Source organism: Aulonocara stuartgranti (genome assembly GCF_965226115.1).
Source record: "Aulonocara stuartgranti genome assembly, chromosome: 20".
Lineage (NCBI taxonomy): Eukaryota > Metazoa > Chordata > Actinopteri > Cichliformes > Cichlidae > Aulonocara > Aulonocara stuartgranti.
Window position 1 is genome coordinate 31,477,558 of NC_138956.1, and position 21,806 is coordinate 31,499,363.

At 38.5% G+C, this 21,806-nt stretch overlaps 2 protein-coding genes across 2 annotated transcripts; one reads left to right on the forward strand and one right to left on the reverse strand.

Moving 5' to 3' along the window:
* bcas1 (brain enriched myelin associated protein 1) lies at positions 1 to 15,135 on the reverse strand. The gene is made up of 16 exons (XM_082519072.1): positions 14,874 to 15,135; positions 14,660 to 14,719; positions 14,370 to 14,454; positions 12,328 to 12,740; positions 7,364 to 7,543; positions 6,362 to 6,421; positions 6,048 to 6,083; positions 5,561 to 5,776; positions 5,353 to 5,439; positions 3,478 to 3,519; positions 3,274 to 3,339; positions 2,949 to 2,987; positions 2,196 to 2,318; positions 1,994 to 2,074; positions 1,447 to 1,665; positions 1 to 1,046 (listed from the first exon to the last, which is right to left on the reverse strand). The coding sequence occupies exons 2-16, from the start codon at positions 14,699 to 14,701 to the stop codon at positions 966 to 968; spliced, it is 1,770 nt and encodes a 589-aa protein (XP_082375198.1). The 5' UTR covers positions 14,702 to 14,719; positions 14,874 to 15,135; the 3' UTR covers positions 1 to 965.
* A 1,325-nt stretch (positions 15,136 to 16,460) lies between these two features.
* On the forward strand, positions 16,461 to 21,806 carry pfdn4 (prefoldin subunit 4). The gene is made up of 4 exons (XM_082519073.1): positions 16,461 to 16,567; positions 17,948 to 18,055; positions 19,319 to 19,459; positions 20,734 to 21,806. The coding sequence occupies exons 1-4, from the start codon at positions 16,541 to 16,543 to the stop codon at positions 20,863 to 20,865; spliced, it is 408 nt and encodes a 135-aa protein (XP_082375199.1). The 5' UTR covers positions 16,461 to 16,540; the 3' UTR covers positions 20,866 to 21,806.

Here is a 21,806-nt window from a genome sequence, read left to right on the forward strand (position 1 = left end):
GGCATGTGGTATATTTATTTGCATTTATTGTCTTCAGGATAGCTCAAGTTTCACATACACACTACATAACGACAAACTACAGCGTCACATTAATTGCACATACGCCTGACACAGTTTACTTACACCGGAAAACTTTTGTTAGTTGACACGACACAAAGTGCTAAAATCAAAATAAAAGCTTCTCGGTTGTGATTTATGAGTAATGCAGAGCATACCACAAGGACACATTTGCACAAAGACACAGTTTCAATACCTCGGATGCATTTTTAAGCATTTGTTTAGTATTTACAATCAGTTCCCCAAAGATCAGTAGAGATTGTGATGTCCCATATAAGCTAAAAGATAGCTGTTCTGGCATGTACCTTTTTGTTTTAGTCCACATATAACTTGCATAGAGTTCAAAAATCTGCAAGCACACTCTGCTATATAAACTTTAATACTCCTTAGACCAGCTCCATTAAGAGCATTTCTATGACTCATATCTACGTCCTTCATGTTAACCACTGCATTACCTTAACTGCGTGAATTCTCTGGTGTGAAGTGTAAAAATAGAATCTATATGACATTGAGTTTTATCGATTTAACACAAAATAGTTGTTCAAGGCAAAGCATGGCACTATATATTGCATAAGCCCAGTATGTTAGATTGCAAAATAGAGAAAAGTCATTTTAAACGTCTGTAGAAAATGTCACATTTATGTGACAAAAAATATGTCCAAACAACCTCTGACCATTTTAAATCTCCACAAGTTCAACTCCCTGCTAACTGTTCTGTCCACTTTCCTTTATTCTTCCAAAACCTTACCTTTGCTATTGTGACTTTTAAGCAGTAACAATTAAAAAACAAAGTAATCAAAGTAACTCAGGGGATTCAAGAAGGTGATAAGAGAGAAAAAGAAGGACTGAGTACAAGTGAGAAGGAGGGAAGGAGACTGTACAGGAAAACGTAAGGGTTGCTTCTGGTCTCATTTGGCTTTCTCAGCTCCTTGAGCAGCGGTCAGTGGCTCTGTCTGGACTCCGGCGTCTGTAGAAGGACGTTTCTGAGTCTACAGTTTGCAGGGAGAAAATGGTACATTTTGTTGCAGTGTCTTTAGAAAATGCAACTCGTTCAATATCTATTTTTATTTAATTTTTGTCTTTTATAAGCTTTAATTGTTTTTTTAGTTAAACAAAAACTTTATTAATTTCTTTCACAGGCATCAAATGTATTAAATTGGACTCTGACTAAATTTGTTACATTTAAGTAACGGTAACTGTCCTATAACTAAACTGCATTTCCAGATGTGTTATATCAGTCCGCTTGGTTTTCAGTAATGTGGAGCCTACACCTTAAGTGTCTGCTGCCATCTAGTGGGGATAATACAAAAATACTTTGCACTATGCAGTGATAAGGATATTGTGCATGTTTCTAATGTTAATATCTGGGGAAAGTAATGTTCTTCTTACCAGATTTTTAAAGAATAGCTGAATGGAGTTCCTCTTTTCCAGTTTTTTGGGCACACTGGCTGCATCATCGCCAGCTTGGGAAGGCACAGAGGCTGGTTTGTTATCTGCAGCTTGCTCTGAAGACTTGGCTGCCACTTTAGGTTCCTCCTTGGCTTTCACTGCTTGAGCTGCCTCCGCTGCTGCAGGTGGGGTTGGGGTCACCTTCTTGGGCTCAGCAGCCTAAAAGTGTTGCGGCACATAATGAAGCATTCAATTATTTTAGTCCTTGACAGGCTTGAGATTCACACACCGGTGGCTCATACACTTCACTCGTTAAGTGCAGATGGACTTTGAGGTGGCACATGAAGTGGGATTAAAATGTACATCTGCTGTTAGGATACGACATCATGCGCAACATCACGAGGGACGGTGACATATGCTCAAAGATAACAGCAAATGGAGAAAAATGCTTGTTTAGAGCATGTTTTAATACCAGACGTAATTGATGAAATTACTCTGGTTAATAATGCATCTGTTTGCAAGAGGCAACGTATTTTCATGTATTTACCAGTCCAGTAGTTTTCCTGAGGAGCCGAGCTCCACTTGTGGAGGCTGCCTGGACTTTTGTGGTCATGTGATCTAATAGCACCTCAAATTCACATTAACCTGTTACTTACCATTCTGTAATTTCACCACAATTCATACCTAATGTATTTCAGAGTTGTTTCTTTTCAGAGATCTTATAAATGTCTATGGGAATAGGTTCTTACTTGGGGCTTGAAGAAAGAAAGGAATGGGGATTTTGAGGCGCTTTTCTTTTCTTCCTGAGCAGGTGGCGGCGGCTCTGGTTTTGCAGCAGCCTCCTGGGTGCCAGCTTTTGAGGAATCCACCGTCTTTAACCAAAGCAGGAAAAAGAAAAATATGTATCATGAATATTTACTAAAAAAAAAAGGGAAAAAAATCAAAGGGATGCTCATCGATTTAGGTGACAGAGTGAGAGTAGGAGCTTCCATCTGTGACATGAAAGAGGAGGTAAAGCAGTAAAAAGATATCTGTGATCAGAGTAGAGAGACAGCGTATAATCAGATCAAGATAAGAACTAGTGAGGAAGCCCACATTGTCAAGCGCAAAAGCCAAAATCTGTAAAGAGGAAGAAAGAGGAAAAAGGCAAAGCCCATCAATATTCACTTTACATTTCAAAGATGTCCACTTTTAAAGAAACAGCTAGTTAAACATTTTGGGAAAACTTTAATTCTTCAAGAAAGTAAGAAAAGAAGAGTCACATAACCCCAGATATCTGGGTTGATTGTGTCACGGTTGAACAGTGCAAGGCTGCAAGGCTGCTTCCTCGTACTTGTAGTCTTTCTGCTAAAGCTCAGTCAGCCATCTTGGCCTCACACATAGTGTGATTATCAATGTGACTCATATGGTTATTTTATAGCCACTCATCTCCCCTAACTATTAAAAGAAACATAAGAAAAGAAAAAAAAGCTTTCCCAGAACATTAAACACCACTAATTTACCTCAGTTTCTACCACTGGTTGTGGTACCTCTTCCTTTATCTACAGAAAAGGGAGAGTTATTTGTTATATCCTGAATTGGAAGAGCGTAAATAGTGATAGTCATTAAATCTTATATCGTACTCATTTTGTGCCATAATGGGGGTTGTTTAATCTGTACAGTTTGGGATGTGATGCGATACAATTATTTAAAAAAATGGATGAATTACAAAGAGTAAATGTGGGAAATGTTATGGTACCATATAAGTGTGGCAACATTATTGCAGTGGTGCCTGCAGAGTGAAGAAAATCAGGAATTAATATTCCTAAACACTTCTTGCTCATTTACCTGCAATTCTACAACAGGCTCTTCCCCCACTGCTGCTGCCTCCTGAGGTTCAACCTCATTTTGAATCTAAGCAAATAGAAATGAATCTTTACATACAAAAACAGCTTTGGAAGAGGGTACGTGGTGTAATCAGAGGCTCAAAAGACCATTCCACTCCCTAAAAGAGTACAAAGCCCCAAGAGTGAGAAGTTGCCTTTCATTTACCTGCACTTCTACAACAGGCGCTGGCACATCCACTGGTGTCTCCTGTAGAGCAAAACTGTTATTTTATTCTGCACAGATGCAAATTGCGATGAACATTTCAAACCCTGTAATTAACCATAAAGCATGTTTGTTATGTAACTCAGGCAAGATGGTTTGTAATTATCCAGTCGTCTCCAGCAAGGCTTGTGTGCGGAAGATTCATGTTCACATCTTAATACATTAATGTAACATTCCCTGAATGCAGCTGGGAAGATTAAACAGGCTCGAGTTCACATGTAAGTTTACACCTGGCTGTACCTCTGCTCCTACAGCTGACTGTTGCACATGACTGATTGTCTGCAGGACAGCGAAATGCAAAAGGACTTCAGAACCTCAAAACAGATGAAAAGTTGTATTTATGGACTACTCACTATGTTAACATGACAATGAATGGTGACTTGTATCAACTGGTTAAGGAAGTTCAAATGCATTAGAAGAGTCAGAAAGAGCTCCACACTGTAATGTCAGCACAACCCAGAGGTGTAATTTCCAGGGGGGTTAGGGAGGTTATGACCCCCCCCCCCCCCCCCCCCCCCCCCAATAATCAGACCCAGCCAATATAACTCCCCCAATAAAATTATGAATTATCTTGCATAAATAGGCTGTTGATTCTCTTTGCTCATTTCCATTATTACCAGCAAAATAGTTGCATGTTTAATCATCTGGGAATTTACCCAGATTTATTTATTTATTTAGACAGAGATCTTGACCCCCCCAATGTTCAGCACATAGTTACGCCCATGGCACAGCCCCACAGCTCCTCTGGCATGAGTCCAAAGTGCAGGACAAAACCAGTTTATAGATTGTGTACTCCAAACCACTTTGATCGAATCTGGGAGAATCTTAAAATATTCATCAGGGATATTACTTGTTTTAGTTTATTTTACTAAGTAGAAGTTTGTTGTTGTTTTGTGTGTGTGTGTGTGTTGTAATCTATTTTACTCACTTATGTTTAGTTTGATTGTTGTAAATGTGATTCTTTTTCATGAAATTTTGTCTTTTTAATTATTTCAGATAGCAGTTAATTTTTTCCTCCACTTACTGTTAGCGCATGTATGTTGGAAATTTTACCCTCTTCATGTTGTTTGTCTGTTCATTTTAACTTTTTATTTATTTATTTTTTGTTTATTGCTGTCTTGGCAGCTTGTAATTCTTCAGTATGTAAATGAAAGGTGTTGGGTTGAATTGGTTGATCTGTGTTTAAATATGGGACAAAATCCAGCAAGAAAAAAGAAAAAAAAACATGGATGCTCAAAAATGTAACAACATAACGATTTGATCTTGTAAATTAAAGCCTTTTTATTTTAAAATACACATGTTGTTTATTTTGGCTCTACGGAAACTAAAATTAAAAAAAGAAATCTGTTGTAGTTATGCCCTATAACACCTTCTCTGGGCAGCAGCTAAATGTAATGGCTTCTCGTTGAGCTCACAGTGATGCAAATGTGACTTAACAGTCAGTGCGGTTAAAAGAAAGGAGATGCAGTGTTGTGGGTGAGCATTTGTGGTGCTGGTGGGTGCTGATGAGCCTTGTTAGCCCTTTGTCCCTGCTTCTGCTCCTTATGCTGAAGCTATGATCTTTTATTTTTGTCTTTATGTATTATGCAAAAACGTAAGGACGACGTCATTCTTCTTATCTTATTCTCAACAAATAAGAAAACCTGATTCTCCCAAGAGAAAAGGTTTCAGCACAGGACTAATGCTACTTCACAAAACTATAGCTCCGATTAGGAAACAGTAAATTGCAAATTTCTGGTGCCTCTGGACAAATGAGCTCTTGTTCGGTTAGTAACTGATGAGCCATGGTCAGTTTGAGAATATGATCATTTACTGTACCACTGCTGCAGTCTTGCCCGGGGCTTTGGCTCCACTTGCTGAAGCGCCATTGCTTTTGGAGGTCTTGACTCCTAGCAATACCTCAAACTGACATACAGTATGTTTCACACTGTGTTCTCATTGAACATGCAGTGAGTGTCTATATGAATAGCTATTCCTTAAAATAGTGATTGGATCTTGTAATCTGCAGTTAAAGCTGTTTGTTTACCTTCTGGCGGAAAAATTTGCTCAGAGTATCTTTGGCTGATTTTCCTTTCGAGGACACAGGCTCCTTTCCAGCAGCTTTAGGTTCTTCTTTCGCAGAGGCCTTTACAGGTTTGGCAGTTGGCTCTCCTTTGATTTCCACTTTCGGTGGCTCTGGAGGTGGGGGTGGTGGGACAGACATTCCTTTGGGTGCTGCAGGCGGTTCAGATATTTGTGCAACCTATTGAAGAAAGAGAGGGTCTGTTAAAGCAATGGTTTACACAGCCCTCTTAAACTGCAAAGACATTTTTGATGTAGCAGTTTTGTCAGATATGACATCAGCAACTGTATTTCCTTCCAGTTTCACCCAATAAAAATGCATTGCTTTGTAAAATGAGCAAATAAGGCATCATATCCGGAAATTAAATAAACTCACCATGTGCAGTAAATATATACATTTAACGTGAAGTGCAATGGTTATGGGAATCAAAACTTATGGGTTATATGCTCACAGTAGTGGTTGCCGCTGGTTGGGTCTCCTTCTGGGACTATTTTGCAACAGAAAAGAAAGCACTTATAAAAAAGGTTAAACTGAAGCAAACAAAGGATGCAAAAAAAAAGCTTTATGCACAAATTCTGCAAAAATAAATCACCTTTTAAAAATAAATGTTACTTTTTAAATTCAGGAACATCCTTAGTTCAAGCAACAGAAACAGAACAGATGAGGGTGTGACAGCTCATTGTATAGCTGTCTGTATTAGATAATCAGAGATATGGTTTGATAAAAGCAGCAGAGAGTGATAGGTTAAAATGAACCTCTGTTCACCTTGTCTTTAGCGGCATCGGGAGTAGCCGTTTCCTTTTTGGACGTTTTAGTAGGGGTCACCTGTGCAACAGAGGAATAAAAATGAACCGTCTTTATTTTTTGTGCCGTGATCCACATAAAAACACAAGAGAAAAAAATCTTAATCTTTAAATGTGAACTGTGTAAGCATTGTGGAGCACTATGTATGTGGCGGTTAAGCAGTGTGAAAAGCAAAATGCCAGGGGATACAGTTGATGAGACAGAAAAATAATTATTTGGATAAAACAGAAGCCTTTCATGAATGCAGACATAGGCCTTTATGGTAAGCTAACTGAGGCCCACAGAGGTCCCTGACAGAGCACATACAGTACATGCGCTGCCATTGTGACAGCCATTGTGCTCCGGAGATGGCGTAGGCCTGCCCTCGCTCTATCTTCACAAATCTCGACTTCCAACCGCACAGGCCTCCCTTGTGAGCTCACACTATGGGATGAACAATAGGCCACCACATTCCCGCATGTTCAAAGACTTGATTAGCATGGGGCTAGGGCAATGGCAACTCTTTAAAACGGCATGAATCCAAAAGACAGCATGATGAAGAGGAAATACAATAGCTGCTTGTTGCAACTTTTCCATCTGGCACTGTCATGATGGCAGATTTCGCTACGGTTACACTTAATGTCATATACAGTTATACCGCCTTCCCACATCACTACATAGAACAAAAAAAATCAAAAATACACACAAACTAATGAAACATTTTCAATGTATTACTACTTATTACTGCTAAATGATTGGAAAAATGACCACACATCTCACTTTGACTGGGGCACAACTGGAAGACGCATTAACCTCATTTTATTTATTTTTAATTTTTTTGCCTGTTTCTCTTCAGAAAAAGAAGCAGATAAAAAAAGCACATATGTTCTTTCCCTTTTCCCCCAAATAGTCTAATTTGACATGATAAACAGGAATAGCAGGAGCATAAAAAGTCACCTTAAATTGCCAAATGATGCCACTTACTAGGGTTTTGAAGAAGTTCATAACTGGATTCTCTTCTGGGTTACTCTCCTCTTTGCTTTCCACGGGCTCACTGTCTCCGTTGTCAGTTTCAGGGACGTTTTCTTCCTTGGGACTGGAGACTGGAGTCACCCTCTCTGGCTCCTTTAATGATTCAGGCTCGTGGTTTAGGTTAGCCGTCTCCTGTACACCATGACAAAAGAATTCGCCTTTGAGAATTATGTTAGAGCAGAGCGGAGCTGATATGTAAGCAGTGAGTGTCTTAATCGCAGTATTGAGATGGGAGCACAATTCCAACCATGCCTCTGCCTACTCGGGGCATTGTCAACAATCACCCTTTTATTAATGTGTGTGTCCCACCCCTCAGTCATTGATATTCAACAATGTGTGAGAGTTATTTCTCGAGAAATGTCAGGAAAACCAAATACCTAGCTATGCCCGTATGGTGTGTGTCTATAAAATATGTGAACTGAACCAATGTCAATTCATTTATACATTTTTTGCCTTTTCTTCCAGCAATCTTGATACATTATTTTGGCCCAATTTATTATCCCATTAGAAACTGTAGAGGTGGCCTATTTTGCTTTTCCATATTTTCTGTTACAAGCACCAAAATAAATGTTGCCAAAGTTTCAGTTAATGAGACCAGCAACATAGACAGGTCACACAGGTCAGCTCACAGTAGCCAGACCCACTTTCTACTTACGAGGGGCAGCCAATCAGAAGAAAGAAGGTTTAAATCAGAGGAAAGAGAGCATAAACGTTTGCTCTAAGTAGCGGATGAAGTGAGGAACACGAGGGCCCTTATTTTCAGCACTATAATGATCAAAGTGTATGTATGCCTACATGCAGCCTATCTCGTCCTTAAACGAATGTGGCAGTCTGAACAAGACTTTGTATGAACCCATGCAGTGATTACTAACATATATTTGCTTTTTAAAAAGATTTATTCTAAATACCAGTTCTCTTGATTTTCATATACTGTATATAACGTTCAGTTCATCCTAGCCCTGTGAATGCATTTGCTTAATGAATGTTGCCCACACATAACTGAACAGTTACCAAAATGTACAGAATGAAGAATTACAAATAAATCTGTATCTATGTTATATATCTAAGCAGATGATAATTAGTTCTGGTAAAGCTGAAGATGTTTTTGATGACCATCAGGATTGTGTGGACCCTGTGGCAAGTACTGCTAAATTTTATGTAACCGTAAATGTATTGTGGCTGCTATTAATCATTCCTGTATTATATACAGAACAGGTAAATAGAGGGATATTTGTTTAAAATGTAAATGAAGGAACCAGCTTCAGATTAAATGACTGAATCCAGCAGTCATATATATATATATATATACATATGTATGTGTGAAAGTGTAAAAAACCAAGACTTTGTGTGTAAGAAGACTAGACATGTTAGATAATCTTCACTCATTTCTTTTCACTCTCTTTATATTTATACACCACTTTGCATTTAATCATTTTTTATTCTCTTCTTTATTATCTTAATTGTCAAACTGGCTCTCTGTCAGGGAGTTTCTTTTGTCCCGTCTTCTCTCTGTAACCCCTAACCGGTCACAACAGATGGCTGCCCCTCCCTGAGCCTGGTTCTGCAGGAGGTTTCTCCTTGTTAAAAGCAAGTTTTTCCTTCCCACTTCTATCAAGTGGGTGTTTCCCATAAGGGGTCGTCTCATTTGTTGGGTTTTCTCTGTACAATATAAAGCACTTTGAGTAAGTGTTGTTATTTGGCACTATACCATTAAAACTGAATTGAATTGAATAAAATCTCTAAGAACATAAAGCACAGAATGAGCACAATATGTCCCTTTAAGTATTATTTGTCATTAAACACAGTATGACTGAAATAATGAATGAATGAGAAAAGGAAACTTCAAATTAATATTTCCGTGTCTGCTTATTGATCACTGCTCATTCATAATTTATTTGTTTGTTTGAAGACTCGTGGATGTCAATAATACGGAGGACTGGTGAAATTATCTTTCAGTCACCAGGCTTGTTGTTTTTCTCAACAGCTATAGGTGACTGAAACCTAAGAGGTAAATGTTCAATGTTTGAGCTTGTGACTGAGACGGCTTAAGGAAATTCTGTACATCACATGTTGAATCTATCCGGTTTGCACCGCCTCTCATGCGTCTCTTCAGTATCACTCTCCACCTAGAGGTGTATTTAACTTCTGGCCTGGGAGTGCATCGCCACACTTTGCCACAGGCTCATCAGATGGCAGTTTAAGAATCTTCAGAGGTGAAATGTTCATTTTCAGTTGTCTCAAGGATGAGAAATAGTGACTCATTTTTATTTGTTCTCTACTATCTTTCCCAGGCTATTTGGAGAAATAAAACAAAAACAAGGTTGGATTATCTTTTTAGGATTTAATCCCAAGGCTCACATATAAATCACACATGACAACATCTATCCTTGATCAGCATTCTCCAGGGCAGTATTCTCCTCAGTATTCTTCTTAGACTAAAACATAAGGCTCTAAATCTTCTGCGGTGTCCTTCAGTTGTTAGTTCTTCAAGTTTGTTTAAATTATTTGTAGGATTTCTGAAAAAAAAAAAAACCCTAACCCTCACTGTTACCATCTTCTTTACAAAGGGCTTGGGTTCTCGTCCTGCTTCCTCTAAGATTACAAGGGTTTGTTCAGGTGTGTCATGGCTTTCATTATCTTTAGATTCTTAACCTTTTCTATGTCACTTTCTTCTACAGCTTTTTCAGAACTTGCAACCTCTACCTCTCCTTCAGTAGATAAACCTTGGACTGAAGTATTCTCCTCAACACTGTCTGCCACTGTTTAAGCTTGATCTGAAAAAGCTTGTTCTGAATGGGAAAGACGCTCTTCATGTTCTCCAGAGAGAAGCACAAAAGCTGTTGCCACAATGTCCTCTTCTTTGACGGTGCTGTTGTTATCCACTGCAGGCTCCTGAAGCGTGGTTCAAATTGTTGATTCTGTTTCTATCTCAGTTATCACATGTTCTTCAACTTCGATGTCTACTATAATAATCTCTAGAATACAATGTGGATTGACTTCAGTTGCTGGAGATTTTAAAGTAGCTTCAGGCTTCTGCAACATTAATTTCTTCTTTGGGACAACTACCGAACATTTCTCCAGACTCATTAGTAGTTATAAGGCTAATATTGTCTTGCTCACTTATTTGTAGCACATCTTCAGCTGTGGTGCATCATCAGGAGTGACCTCCTCATGGGCCAGATCCACCTTAACTAGATTTCCATTCTGAAAACGGACAGCGGCTTCTTTTACAGGCATGTCTTCATTTACGGCTGCGGAGTTTGGGTTCTCATGAACAACCTCAGAGATTGTTTCCGTCACTCCAGTCACAGCCTCTTTGTCTAGGGAGGTAATGTCATTTGCTTCCCCGGTCTCAGGAGTGACAGCATTAGATTCGGGTTCAGCAGTTTCAATCAGCACTACATCAGCTGACTTGTCTGCAGCTCCTTTACTGTTGTCTTCAGTAATTGCTTCACCTACTCCCAGCTCTGACGCAATTACTGCGCAGTCAGAGGCAACTGCCAAAACTGCTTCAACACAACTTGCTGCAGCTTTTGGAGTGGTGGAAGTGAACTCCTTTGCCAGAGTTTTCTCTCTCGTCTGTCCCTCTACAACAGTATCATCTTTTGAGTCAGATTTCTCAACCCTCTCTGCTCTGAACGTTGATGTTTAATCTTTTAAAGGGTCTCTAACAAGCTCCTCAGCTTTGCTAATGGCATGTTCACTCAGTGTATCCTCCACAGTTGTGGCTGTAAAGTCACCATCACCCATTTGTGTTGAAATATCTGCTTTTATGTTGCTAATTCAATTTTTTAATGTTCATTCATTTCCGTCTTGATGGTCAATGTGAGTTATAACGCCAGCTTCCGCTCCACTTGTATTAAATTATGTAAACCAACATACAACTTGTGTTTATTTCCCAGGGCACTCATGATAATCGTGTGGTTGATCACGAGTAATCAGAAAAATTAGTCATGTAGTGTAACATGCTTACATTTGTATTTATTTACTTGCTTATTTAGTTGTTTGTTTTTTGAAATAAGCGCTATTCTACATTATGTTGCCCATTGTAAACAAAGCTAAAAAAACAAAAAAAACAAAAAGGAAAAACATAGTTAAATGCATAGAATGCTTGGTGTGTTGGACTACATTACATTGCTAAAATGATTTGGAGTGTTTGGCAGGCTGACAAAATAAAATAATTTTCTTTGCACAGCTAAAAGTCGACATCAGGGAATTTTGATTATGCCAAGTGTCTTCTGGCTATCTGGTCAACTGATAATTGACAAAAACAGCACAACATAAAAAAGTGTGCCCCCCCCCCCTTTTTAGACATTTTCAGGAAATCCCATGATAAGATCAAAACTAACAATGTGAGCGGCACATCTTTGTGCTCTCTGAATTTCCTGTCGTGGGCGTCGGCGTCAGTGCTGCAGAGGCCCACGCCCACTAATCTTTGTCAAAGACAAACAACGTGTGACATATTTATCTTGTTTTATTTATTTATTTTTTAAGGGCAAGCATTGTATCTGCTATATGTATTTACATTATTGTTGTTGTTTTTCAGAATCAATGGAGGTCTATTGCACAACATGAGCATTATCATAATTTACCATAATTGATCAGTTTTTAAAACTTAGCTAAAGACTTTTCCCTTTCCCATTGCTTTTAATTGATATGGCAACATTACCATTACCTTTAAAATTCTACTATGAGTTTATTTGTGTTTTTGCATACTTTCATTGCAGTTCATACATCATAGATTCCAGTGGCCATTCATCCGTACATTAGAAAATCCTTTTGAATTGCCCTTGTGTGTAAAATGTGCTATGCAAAGTAACCTGACTTGCTCTGCTTGTCTCTTCACAGTTTTGTTGGCAAATAGAAAAAAACAACTAGACTCATCTGATGAGAATAAACATGAAAAGTGCCCTCACCTGCTGTGGCTCAGTGGGAGGAACACTTACATCCACTTGATCTTCACTCTGTGTCTCTTTTTCTTTCTCTTCAACAGTCTCAGCTTCAGCTTTAGGTTCTGTTTTCTTTTTGAACAATTTGCCAAAATGACGACGACCTCTTTCTCCTTTGCTTTTCTTGACCTCTTCCTTCTGGGTGTTGGTGTCAGGGTCTTCAGAAACGGCTTGGATTTTGGTGTCAGAGGCTTCAGAAACGGCTTGGATTTTGGTGTCAGAGGCTTCAGAAACGGCTTGAATTTTGGTGTCAGGAACTTCAGAAACAGCTTGGGCAATATCAGGTTGACACTCTGATTTGACGATCACATCAGTTGATTTTATGGCAGAGTTTAAAGAGTGGGCCTTGCCATTTTGGCAGACTGTAGTTTCACTTTTACCTGAAAAATAAAAAAGTGGCAAAATAAGCAAAATGCCACATACAGGAAAAACATTGAAACAAAGGACTGAAACTATTGTTAAACCCAGGCTAAATTTCTTTTTTTTTTCAGGAAAAAAATTACTATAAAATAACAGTTGGACATATATGCTTAAAGACCAGGCAGCAACATTTTACCACTGGGTGTGTTCAGATGTTTTCAGATGTGTGGTGGTGCTTTTCCTTTCTTTCTTTCTTTCTTTCTTTGGATATTTTGCATTTTGCCAGGCTGCCATTGTAAACAACAATAAATTACTTGTCTGTTTAAATAAAGATTACATGGACTTACTATACCACCTAGTGGTACAAATTGGCATTGCATGAAAGTGCAGCCCAGCTCTAGTTCCATTTCAGTTGATATCTCTTCAACACAATATATAGAGATTTTAAACCCAAAGTCTTAACAAGTGCATCACGTCATAGCTTTAGTTAATTTGGGGAAAGTGTTTTGTTACTTTTAACTAAAGGAAACTACATTAAGCACCTTTATGGACACCGACAAACTCAACAAAGTGATCCTCAAGGCCCATAAATCTGGAAATTGTGGAGCTTGGCGAAAAATGTCAAAGTCATGTGAACTCATAGATAATGCTTCACTTTGCGTCCATGATGTGCTAGGCAGTAATAGGAGCACATTCACCAAAGGCTAATACCACAGCAATGCAACATGGAACGTCAAAGCACATCATTCCTGCTAAAATGTATCAGTTCCTCCCTGCGACATCTGGACCTGGCAACATCATTTGTTGAATCTTGTAAATACTGCACATAGTTTTTTTTTTAGCTTTGAAATATTTATTTAATATTTTGCAGCTTGAATGACACACCTTATTACACCTTAATTAAATGTCTATTACAAAGCGATTTCCTGATTCTGATTCTGGACCTTTTCTATGAACTTCCACCTTAACAAACATCCCCCTAATGAGTCAGCTTAAAAGGGTCAAAATGAACATTTCTGGGTTTTATGGAATTTATTTTTAAACATAAGTGTCATTTTGTTTAGTATTAGCCCATAGAGTGATTTTTACTTCTAGCTTAAAGAGAATTTCAACAGTTGCCATAAAATTCAGCAAAATTTCCACGAGCTAGTAAACACGGGCAAGTCAGTGTGAGAACGTTATCTCAGGAATCAACAGTCAAGAGCCATGGGAATCCCACAGTATTTTATTTTTATAGTGAAGACACAAACCACCACACCTTGACAAGTCAAATACTTGCTCCTTGTTAATTCCTGAGAAAACACCTGTGGTTTACTCAGACACCGTGCAACTGGGAGTCACTGTGTTTGCAGAGTATTAAAAGGATTAAAGGATTAATCACCACTAATAAATTTGTAAAATTAATTTGCTTTTTTTCATTGAAGGAGAACCTTAAAGTATATCAGCATAAAGCGTGATACAGTAAAACACAACAGTCTGACATTAATAAAATTCATTCTTAAGTAAGAATTTAATTTGCCAGTGTTGAGCATTGATTTGCTCATGCTTTACAGTGGCACCACCACTGTAGATCAGGCAGAACATCATCACAGATTGCTTGGATGTTATTTATCCTAAGAGAAATTAAAAATAAAATAAAACTCATGTACCATTAATCTCCAGTCCGCCAGACGTGACTTCTATAGAGATGCCATTCACGGTTCCATTCTCATGCTTTTCAGGAATTGTCCCATTCTGTGAGTAAATAACAACGTCAGCATTGTGCTTTCTAGTCTAGATGGGTTATCTTTAAAGAGAAGCAGAGTTTTTTTCACCTGTCACCTGTGCATGCTAGAGTTTTGGAAAAGTGTGCATCTTGTGACTGATGTCAACAAATATAGAAAATGGCACGTGCAACTTTTAGCCTGTAATGTCTGCCATGTAATTTGCATTGTTTTACCTTGGATAGCTCTTCTATGTTTACTGACTGCTCGTTTCCCATCTTTTTCCCAGTTAAGATCTGCAGGTTGCAATAGAATTAAATGAAATAGAAATGTCATATTGTTATGTTGTACTGATAAGCAAAGACAATCTGCAAATAATGGTTAACATCTATTAAGACTTTTGCAAAGCCATTTAAACATTTTAATACTGCTTTCAGTGAAATGTCTTACCTTGTTACTTGACTTCCTTCTTAAGGATACGGCGTGTCTGTCTGAGATGGACTTCCTCCTTTTGCCCAACTATGTATATAGACTTTTGTTAACTGGACACTTTATGTGTGTGTCAAAATGGGTGGGTCTGTTTTCAAGTTGGCAGCTGGATTTCCTCTGGAAAAAAAAGAAAGTGCGCTGTATTGGTACTTTGATCAACTCACAGTAATCTCCATGTGGCATCCTGAACATAACCTGGCGAGATCATAATGAGGTGTGAATCTGTCCAAGCCTGCTGTGATAAGGCGGTCCAAACAGTTTGTTGACCAATCTGGCGGGGACCTAACAGGATGTATATTAAGGATACTGGTCTGGCAAGCATCCACACTGACAAAACCCAAAATAACTATGTTGGCACTGGTTAATTTGAAGATAACACTTTAAGCATTTTTTCTTACTGATTTAGTTTTTAAAGATGCAGTTGATTGATAAAAAATAAATCTAATCACACAGATGTGCTTTAACATACCCATTATGTTGTTTTGGTATTATGTGATAAAAAAAGAAAAGAGGTCATCAAGGCGGGTAACAAGTTAGATACTATTGTTTACCAGTGTATGTCAATATGGTATTGAAGATGAACTCATCTTTATGTTTTTTTTTTTTTTTGTAACTAGGCCATGATAATGCTGACAAAGGCTTTTGTTTATTGGATTTAACTTCTAGAAGTCATTTGACTCCTGGAAGATGTCAACCAAAGTATGTGAAAGCGTTTTATCACAAACAAGCATGCTTAAGAAACAAACTAAAAAAGACTATAACATGTGCACTATTTATTGACTTTATTATGGCAAGCCTTGGAATCCATGAAAACAATGGCTCGACTGTATCCTATAGACTGCATGCTGAGGTGGGAGTTGGATTCCCCTGTTTGGTGACTTCATGCAAGGCCTGCAGCTGAGGGGCCTCAAGAAAACTCTTCATGGTGCACCAACGCGTAACAGCCTACTAGGTATGCTAGTGGCTCCTACAAAGTTAGATAAAGACTGCTGACTTTGAGACAGAAAAACCTGCATATTTATGATTTGTTTTTCACTCAGACTAAAATGCCAGTGATGCTTAAAACTACAGGTGGTGCATTGTAATTCGGTCTAGACATTACAGATGTATTCATTAAATATTTGAACTTGGGTGCAGTACTGTGTGCAAATATTTACAGAACAGCAGTTCCGGTTGGCATAATAACTTGTTTGGCGTATTGAAATGGTAAATGGCCTGTATTTGTATAGCGCTTTTCTAGTCCCTAAGGACCCCAAAGTGCTTTACACAACCAGTGTAAAGCACGATTGCACATTTATTGAGATAATTACCTACAACAGAACAAAAAAATGGCTGAATTATTTTTTAAATAAGTCAAATTTCAGCTTCTAGATGTAAATGTAAGGGAAAGCATCTTGCGACATATCTAACTATAGTTACCAGAACATGAACTCAACTAAATAAACAAATCAATCACACGAAAACTCAAAAAGAAGGGAAAGAACTAAACAAACAGTTTGAGAGAAGTAAACACATTTTTTGGCCAACTTGTGGGGGTCAAACTCCAGATCAGGCCTGCTGATAGGTGGCAGTGTCGGGATATTTATCCCGCTGAGCGACGCTGCGGGTGAACAGTCGAAGAAGCAAAGATGGCAGCGACCATGAAATCATCCGTGGTAAGCAATATTTTTAAACAAAAATCCACTTTTTTGTCTTGCATATGCGTTACTCTATCGCTGTTTTAACAGGGGATGCAGAAAGAAGGTGGCATCGTGTATGTGTGCGAGTAAGACGCCGAGCTTTCTCACGGCGGTGATATTTGAAAGCGCCGTCACACCCTCGTGTAGCTACCGTAAAGCGATATCTCCTTGGGTTAAAACACTAGCTCGACATACGTTGTAATTTTGCAGCTGTTGTTCGTGCGAGCTTAACAACTATGTGGTGAAACAATGAGCTCAATATCCAGATCAGGGCAGTGGCCGCTGCAGGTGATGGGACACCCAAGCTAGCATGCTAGCAAACAAAATAAAAATCGGCCTGTAGTTAACTGTCTAAGAAACGACAAGCTAAAGCAGTATATGTCCCCAATAAATGACCAATACCCTGCTCAGTCTCACTCAGTTTATATTTAAATGTTTCTGAGGGGCCAACAGCACAGTAGGATGACCATATCACAACAAGCCAAATGTGGAGCAAATAGTTTTCATGTGTTGGACAATGTGGGTTACGCTAATGCTAAGAGGGCAGTCTGATAAAGCTATGCGGGTTGCAGAGGATGTGACTGACGGGTACAAATCTATATGCACCTTTACAACCAATTTTCCAGCTGTTGCTTTTTATTTTTTTAATGCAATGGTCTTGGTTGGCAGTACTTGTTTAATATTTGTTCTGGTGTTTCATCTGCTGTTCCCCTCCTAATAATCTTTGTGTTGAGGAGGGATGCGCTGAATAAATTAATTTTAGCACTGGACAAATCAACCAGATTACATGTATTTGAGGTTCAAATGAAAAATGCATAGTTTATTTATTGATTCTACTCTCTCAAAAGGGAAATTGCAGTCTAGTGCCAGCAAAAACACACCACATAACTTTTATTTGTGGTAGATTTCGTTATATAGTCAGCCAAAAGCCAGACCTGTGCTGTGGTGAATTGGAGCCAATTCGAAATGTAGGACAGGAGGTGAAAAATAAAAACATTGTGCAATCCTGCATAAAGTAGGCCACTTGGTCACTCTAAATGAAACTGAATACAGCTCTTTGGTTTTATTCCTTACGCTTGATTTAAAACAACACCACCACACATTCTTTATTTATAAGGCTTGCTTTAATCTTACTAAATGCTTCTCCATTCATAAGGTGGTGGGTCTTTTTTTTGTTTTTTCAGTTAACACAGCATGTCTTTGTAATGCTTGTGATTTCATCTTTGGAAAAGTTGCTGCTGATCAATACTTATAACTCATAGCAGAATAAGTTAAATTCTGTCAGCGCATCTAGGATTGTCATGTTTAACAGGCTAAAATGAACTGCAACCTCAAGTCATTTCTCCTTGTTTGCAGGCAGTTGAAGATGTGAATGTAACGTTTGAAGACCAGCAGAAGATCAATAAATTTGCCAGGAACACGAATCGGATGACGGAGCTGAAGAATGAGATATTGGAAAAGAGGGTGAGTGTTACCGGGGCTGGGAAGACATGTTTTATAGTCTTATATCCGAGCAAGGATTTAGCGTTCAATTAAATTTACAAAAGTCAAATTACACCCAGATGTGAGTTTTTATATCTAGATAAAATTATTACATTAAATTCAAAATGACAACTGGCACTCTGATCAGGAAGATTGAACTGGGCTAATGACTGGAGGAGAAGTCTGACTATTTAGCTTTTTATTTGAATGGGCTTGTGTTTGAATTCAACACAAAGTAGACTCATTCCTTTGTCACTTGTGCACTGGTTTCACTTTCTAGCCTAGTTGCTGGAAAAGTGACTTTAATTAGTTGTCATTATGGAAGCTAAACATTGTGTTGCTGGTGAATGATTGACGAATATCCATGGAGATGTTTCTAATGATCTTACTTTAAAATTACCCCAGAACCGACTCAATCGATGTTCTCATGTCCTGGGATCTCCTCCCAGTTGGATATGCCTGAAATGCCTCTCCGAGGAGGTGTGCAGAGGGCATCCTAATCAGATGCCAGAACTGGCTCCTAATGATCAGCAGAGCAGCAGCTGTACCAAGTTCCTCCTGAGTAACTGAGCTCCTCATCCTCAATCTCTAAAGCTGAAACCAGATGCTGTTATGAGGAAGCTCATTTCTGTTGCTTGTACCTGATCTTGTTATAGGTCAGTTTAAGAACCAGTTGGCCAGGGAATTGACAGCTTCACCTTTATGCGCAGCTCTTTGTCAGATAGCTGCAGATGCTGTTAGTCCCTCCATCCTAGATCTGAAGGGTAATGCATTAATGTTGTTCTTCTTGTGAGATTTAAATCTTGCGAGATGTCTTTCAGGCATTCCAGAATAAAGGATTCATTCAGGATTTTGTAGAAACATTAGTAGATGAGTTGTTTGCCTGCAGTTGTCAAATTCCTTTTGACTTCAGTAAATCATTACAGTATTGAAGAAACGCAGAATAAACCTCAAATCCTTCACATTTGTATTCTAGAGAGAAATGTATGTGAAAAGTTTGGCTTGCACCATATTCTCAGCCCCTCATCAGCTGTGGTCAGCTGTGAGCTGCTAATTTGCTGTGTATACCCCCCCCCCCCAATTCGCAACATCAAGATAATTTAACATTTACAGTTCATCCAGTTTTGTTGTTTGAATGATGCATTACATAAACCGATCTTGAACTGTGATGCTAAATGACGCCTAAACTACCGAGGTTTATTTGCAACCACCTCAAACTGACTGACTGTGAATGTCTTCGTGCAGAAAACTCTTCAGAACCTTCAGGATGCCAGTGATGACCTAATGCTGTTTGACGACAACTCTCTATTTATCCCTTATCAAATCGGCGACGTCTTTATAAATCACTCCCAGGACGAAACGCAAGAGATGCTGGAATCCGCAAAGGTAAGTGTAACGCAGACGGTTTCTCAATACCTTTTCTAAATCACTGTCTTGTGAGCTTCTTTTCAAATTTCAACGGCTTTTATCGATCACGGTTTGTTTCAAAGACATTCCTTTCTGTAAACACAAAGATTTGTCCTTGTCGTGTCATTCCTTTGTAAGTCAGCTTATCAGTACTGGAGGCCAGTGCAGTCCCAAAAAGTTGAGGGAAAAGTGAATTTTGCATGCTTTTTGCTTTCTCGAATGTGTTGTTGTGCAGAGTTGAAAATATCGTTGCATGCACAACATTCAGAACTCATCTAAACAGACTCACTGAGCACAGTTTGACAAATGTGCCTGTTGTGTAGTTTATAATTACTTTCAGAAGTGCGTGGACAAACAGTGCTAAATGCCTGTTCATTTATACCTACTGCTTACTAGCTATGAATCACAATTCATCAAAACTGTGTCATGTGTTTTGCAGATATGAATATCTTGTTTGCAAAATCTAATGTATTAATTCCAAAATCTCTTAAGACCAAGAATTTCTTCATAAATCAATAAGGATTTTGAGTCTTTTCATCACTCAGACCTGATTTAGACTTATACATTTATCTGATAATACATAATTTAAAATAAAAGCATTTGTTAATTGAGAGTATTTTTAGAAATGCTCCACTGGGTAAAGGATTTCTAGCAGTCCTGCTGTTATGTCCAAAAAGCAGTCATTGTTATCTGTGCCTGACAAGTATTCATAATTCAGTTCCCTTTCAAAAATTCCCATTTTACAAAAAATACAAGTCTAAGTTTCAAATTTAGGTTTGAGAGCTTCCTGACGCACCTTTTGGAAAGACGTGTAGCAATGGCAGTGCTCTGTGGCTGCTACATGAGAGACGTTAACCAACAGGGACTTCAGATTAAACCTTCTCCCTTCTGTAATTTCCATTATGTCTCCATTTGTCCTTGTGTTGCTGTGACTTTATCACAATAGGACATACTGCACAGCCCTGAACTGATTGATTGAAAGGAGTCTGCTGCAAACCTTGAATGACAAATGTGTCGAAGACAGCTCAGTCATTATATCGGCAGATTATATTTTAATGTGGATTTATATCAGTCATTTTAGATGATTTCTTACCTAAAATGATCTCTTTTAGTGTTTGGAATGTGCTTTTGATGACATAAATAGAGTCATTTGGTGAAATCGGTTTGGGAAATGTCTTGTGTCTGTTGCTTGCCTGCTGTGGGGAAATTGAACTGGCTGTTCTGTAATTGGAGTTTCTGTGTTCTGTAATCAGGAAACACTGGAGCAAGAGGTCCAAGACCTTGAGAAACAAGTGTCAGCGATACAGCAAGTGTTGAGTGATCTGAAGGTGCAGCTTTATGCCAAGTTTGGTAACAACATTAACCTGGAGGCAGATGAAAGCTGAGCAGTGAAATGGACTTTGACAGTTGCCCCAGTTTGGACTTTTCCACAGACCTCCTGTATCGGCTTCACAACACCCCCCCCCCCCCCCAAAAAAAAAAAAAAAAGATTTCTTACGTTTATTGGCATGAATGAAAGATGCTACCAATGTGTCTGCAGTTTTGTGTTGTCAAACATGATCACAAGGTCATCAAACAAATGTTTTGCGCAAATGAATAAATGTACTTCATTTCTAATGAATTTCAAGTGGTCGCATAATCAATTTTTTTTCACTGAACTGATTACAAATTTGCTAGAAATTAAAATATTACAAAGCTCTTTGTTCTTTTTACAGAGTCTGAAATGCAGCAAAAGGATTTGTCATTTTTTTACTAATGTCAAAGGTAGGACAAAATGTTTGTGACACACTGGTGTACTCGTCAATCAATAATTTAGAGTACACTGATTTGTACTCTTTGCAAAGTTTTGACGTCATTCTCATCAATCATTAATTCATTCTGTCTGAGAGTTTTCGAGTTTGAAACGATAAAAAAAGCGCATTTTCAGCAAATGACGCTTTGCTGAGACCCGTAGTCGCAGGCTGAACGAGTGTGTGAATATAGAGGTCTCTGCTTTAATAAGTAGCCATACGGTTTAGATGCAATTTAAAACAACATGCAAGAAATCTGCCACCACATCCACAAAACACAGTTCAGTGGGGCGTCATTTTTAAAAAGGTAAAAGGAACTAGCCACTCACTAGGTAACACAGAAGTTAGATTTTTGGGTGTATGTTGAAAATGCTGATTACATTATCAGAACAAGAAGACTGCACGAGAGTGAGTGTATTTGTTGTTGGAGGAGGGGGGCGGGGGTAGTATAATCTAGTACCCAGTTCAAACTGAAATGCACTTCATTGATCTGTAACAATTCAGCAGAATTAAAAGATGAATTATGTTGTCTTTAA

Excerpts from the sequence above, each read along its gene's own strand:
- bcas1 (XM_082519072.1), bottom strand. The coding sequence starts at position 14,701 with ATGGGAAACGAGCAGTCAGTAAACATAGAAGAGCTATCCAAG. Across the intron at positions 14,455-14,659 it reads ACATAGAAGAGCTATCCAAG|AATGGGACAATTCCTGAAAA; the intron begins GTAAAACAATGC and ends ATTTACTCACAG. Across the intron at positions 12,741-14,369 it reads TGGCGGACTGGAGATTAATG|GTAAAAGTGAAACTACAGTC; the intron begins GTACATGAGTTT and ends TTTATTTTTCAG.
- pfdn4 (XM_082519073.1), top strand. The coding sequence starts at position 16,541 with ATGGCAGCGACCATGAAATCATCCGTG. Across the intron at positions 16,568-17,947 it reads CGACCATGAAATCATCCGTG|GCAGTTGAAGATGTGAATGT; the intron begins GTAAGCAATATT and ends CCTTGTTTGCAG. Across the intron at positions 18,056-19,318 it reads ATGAGATATTGGAAAAGAGG|AAAACTCTTCAGAACCTTCA; the intron begins GTGAGTGTTACC and ends GTCTTCGTGCAG.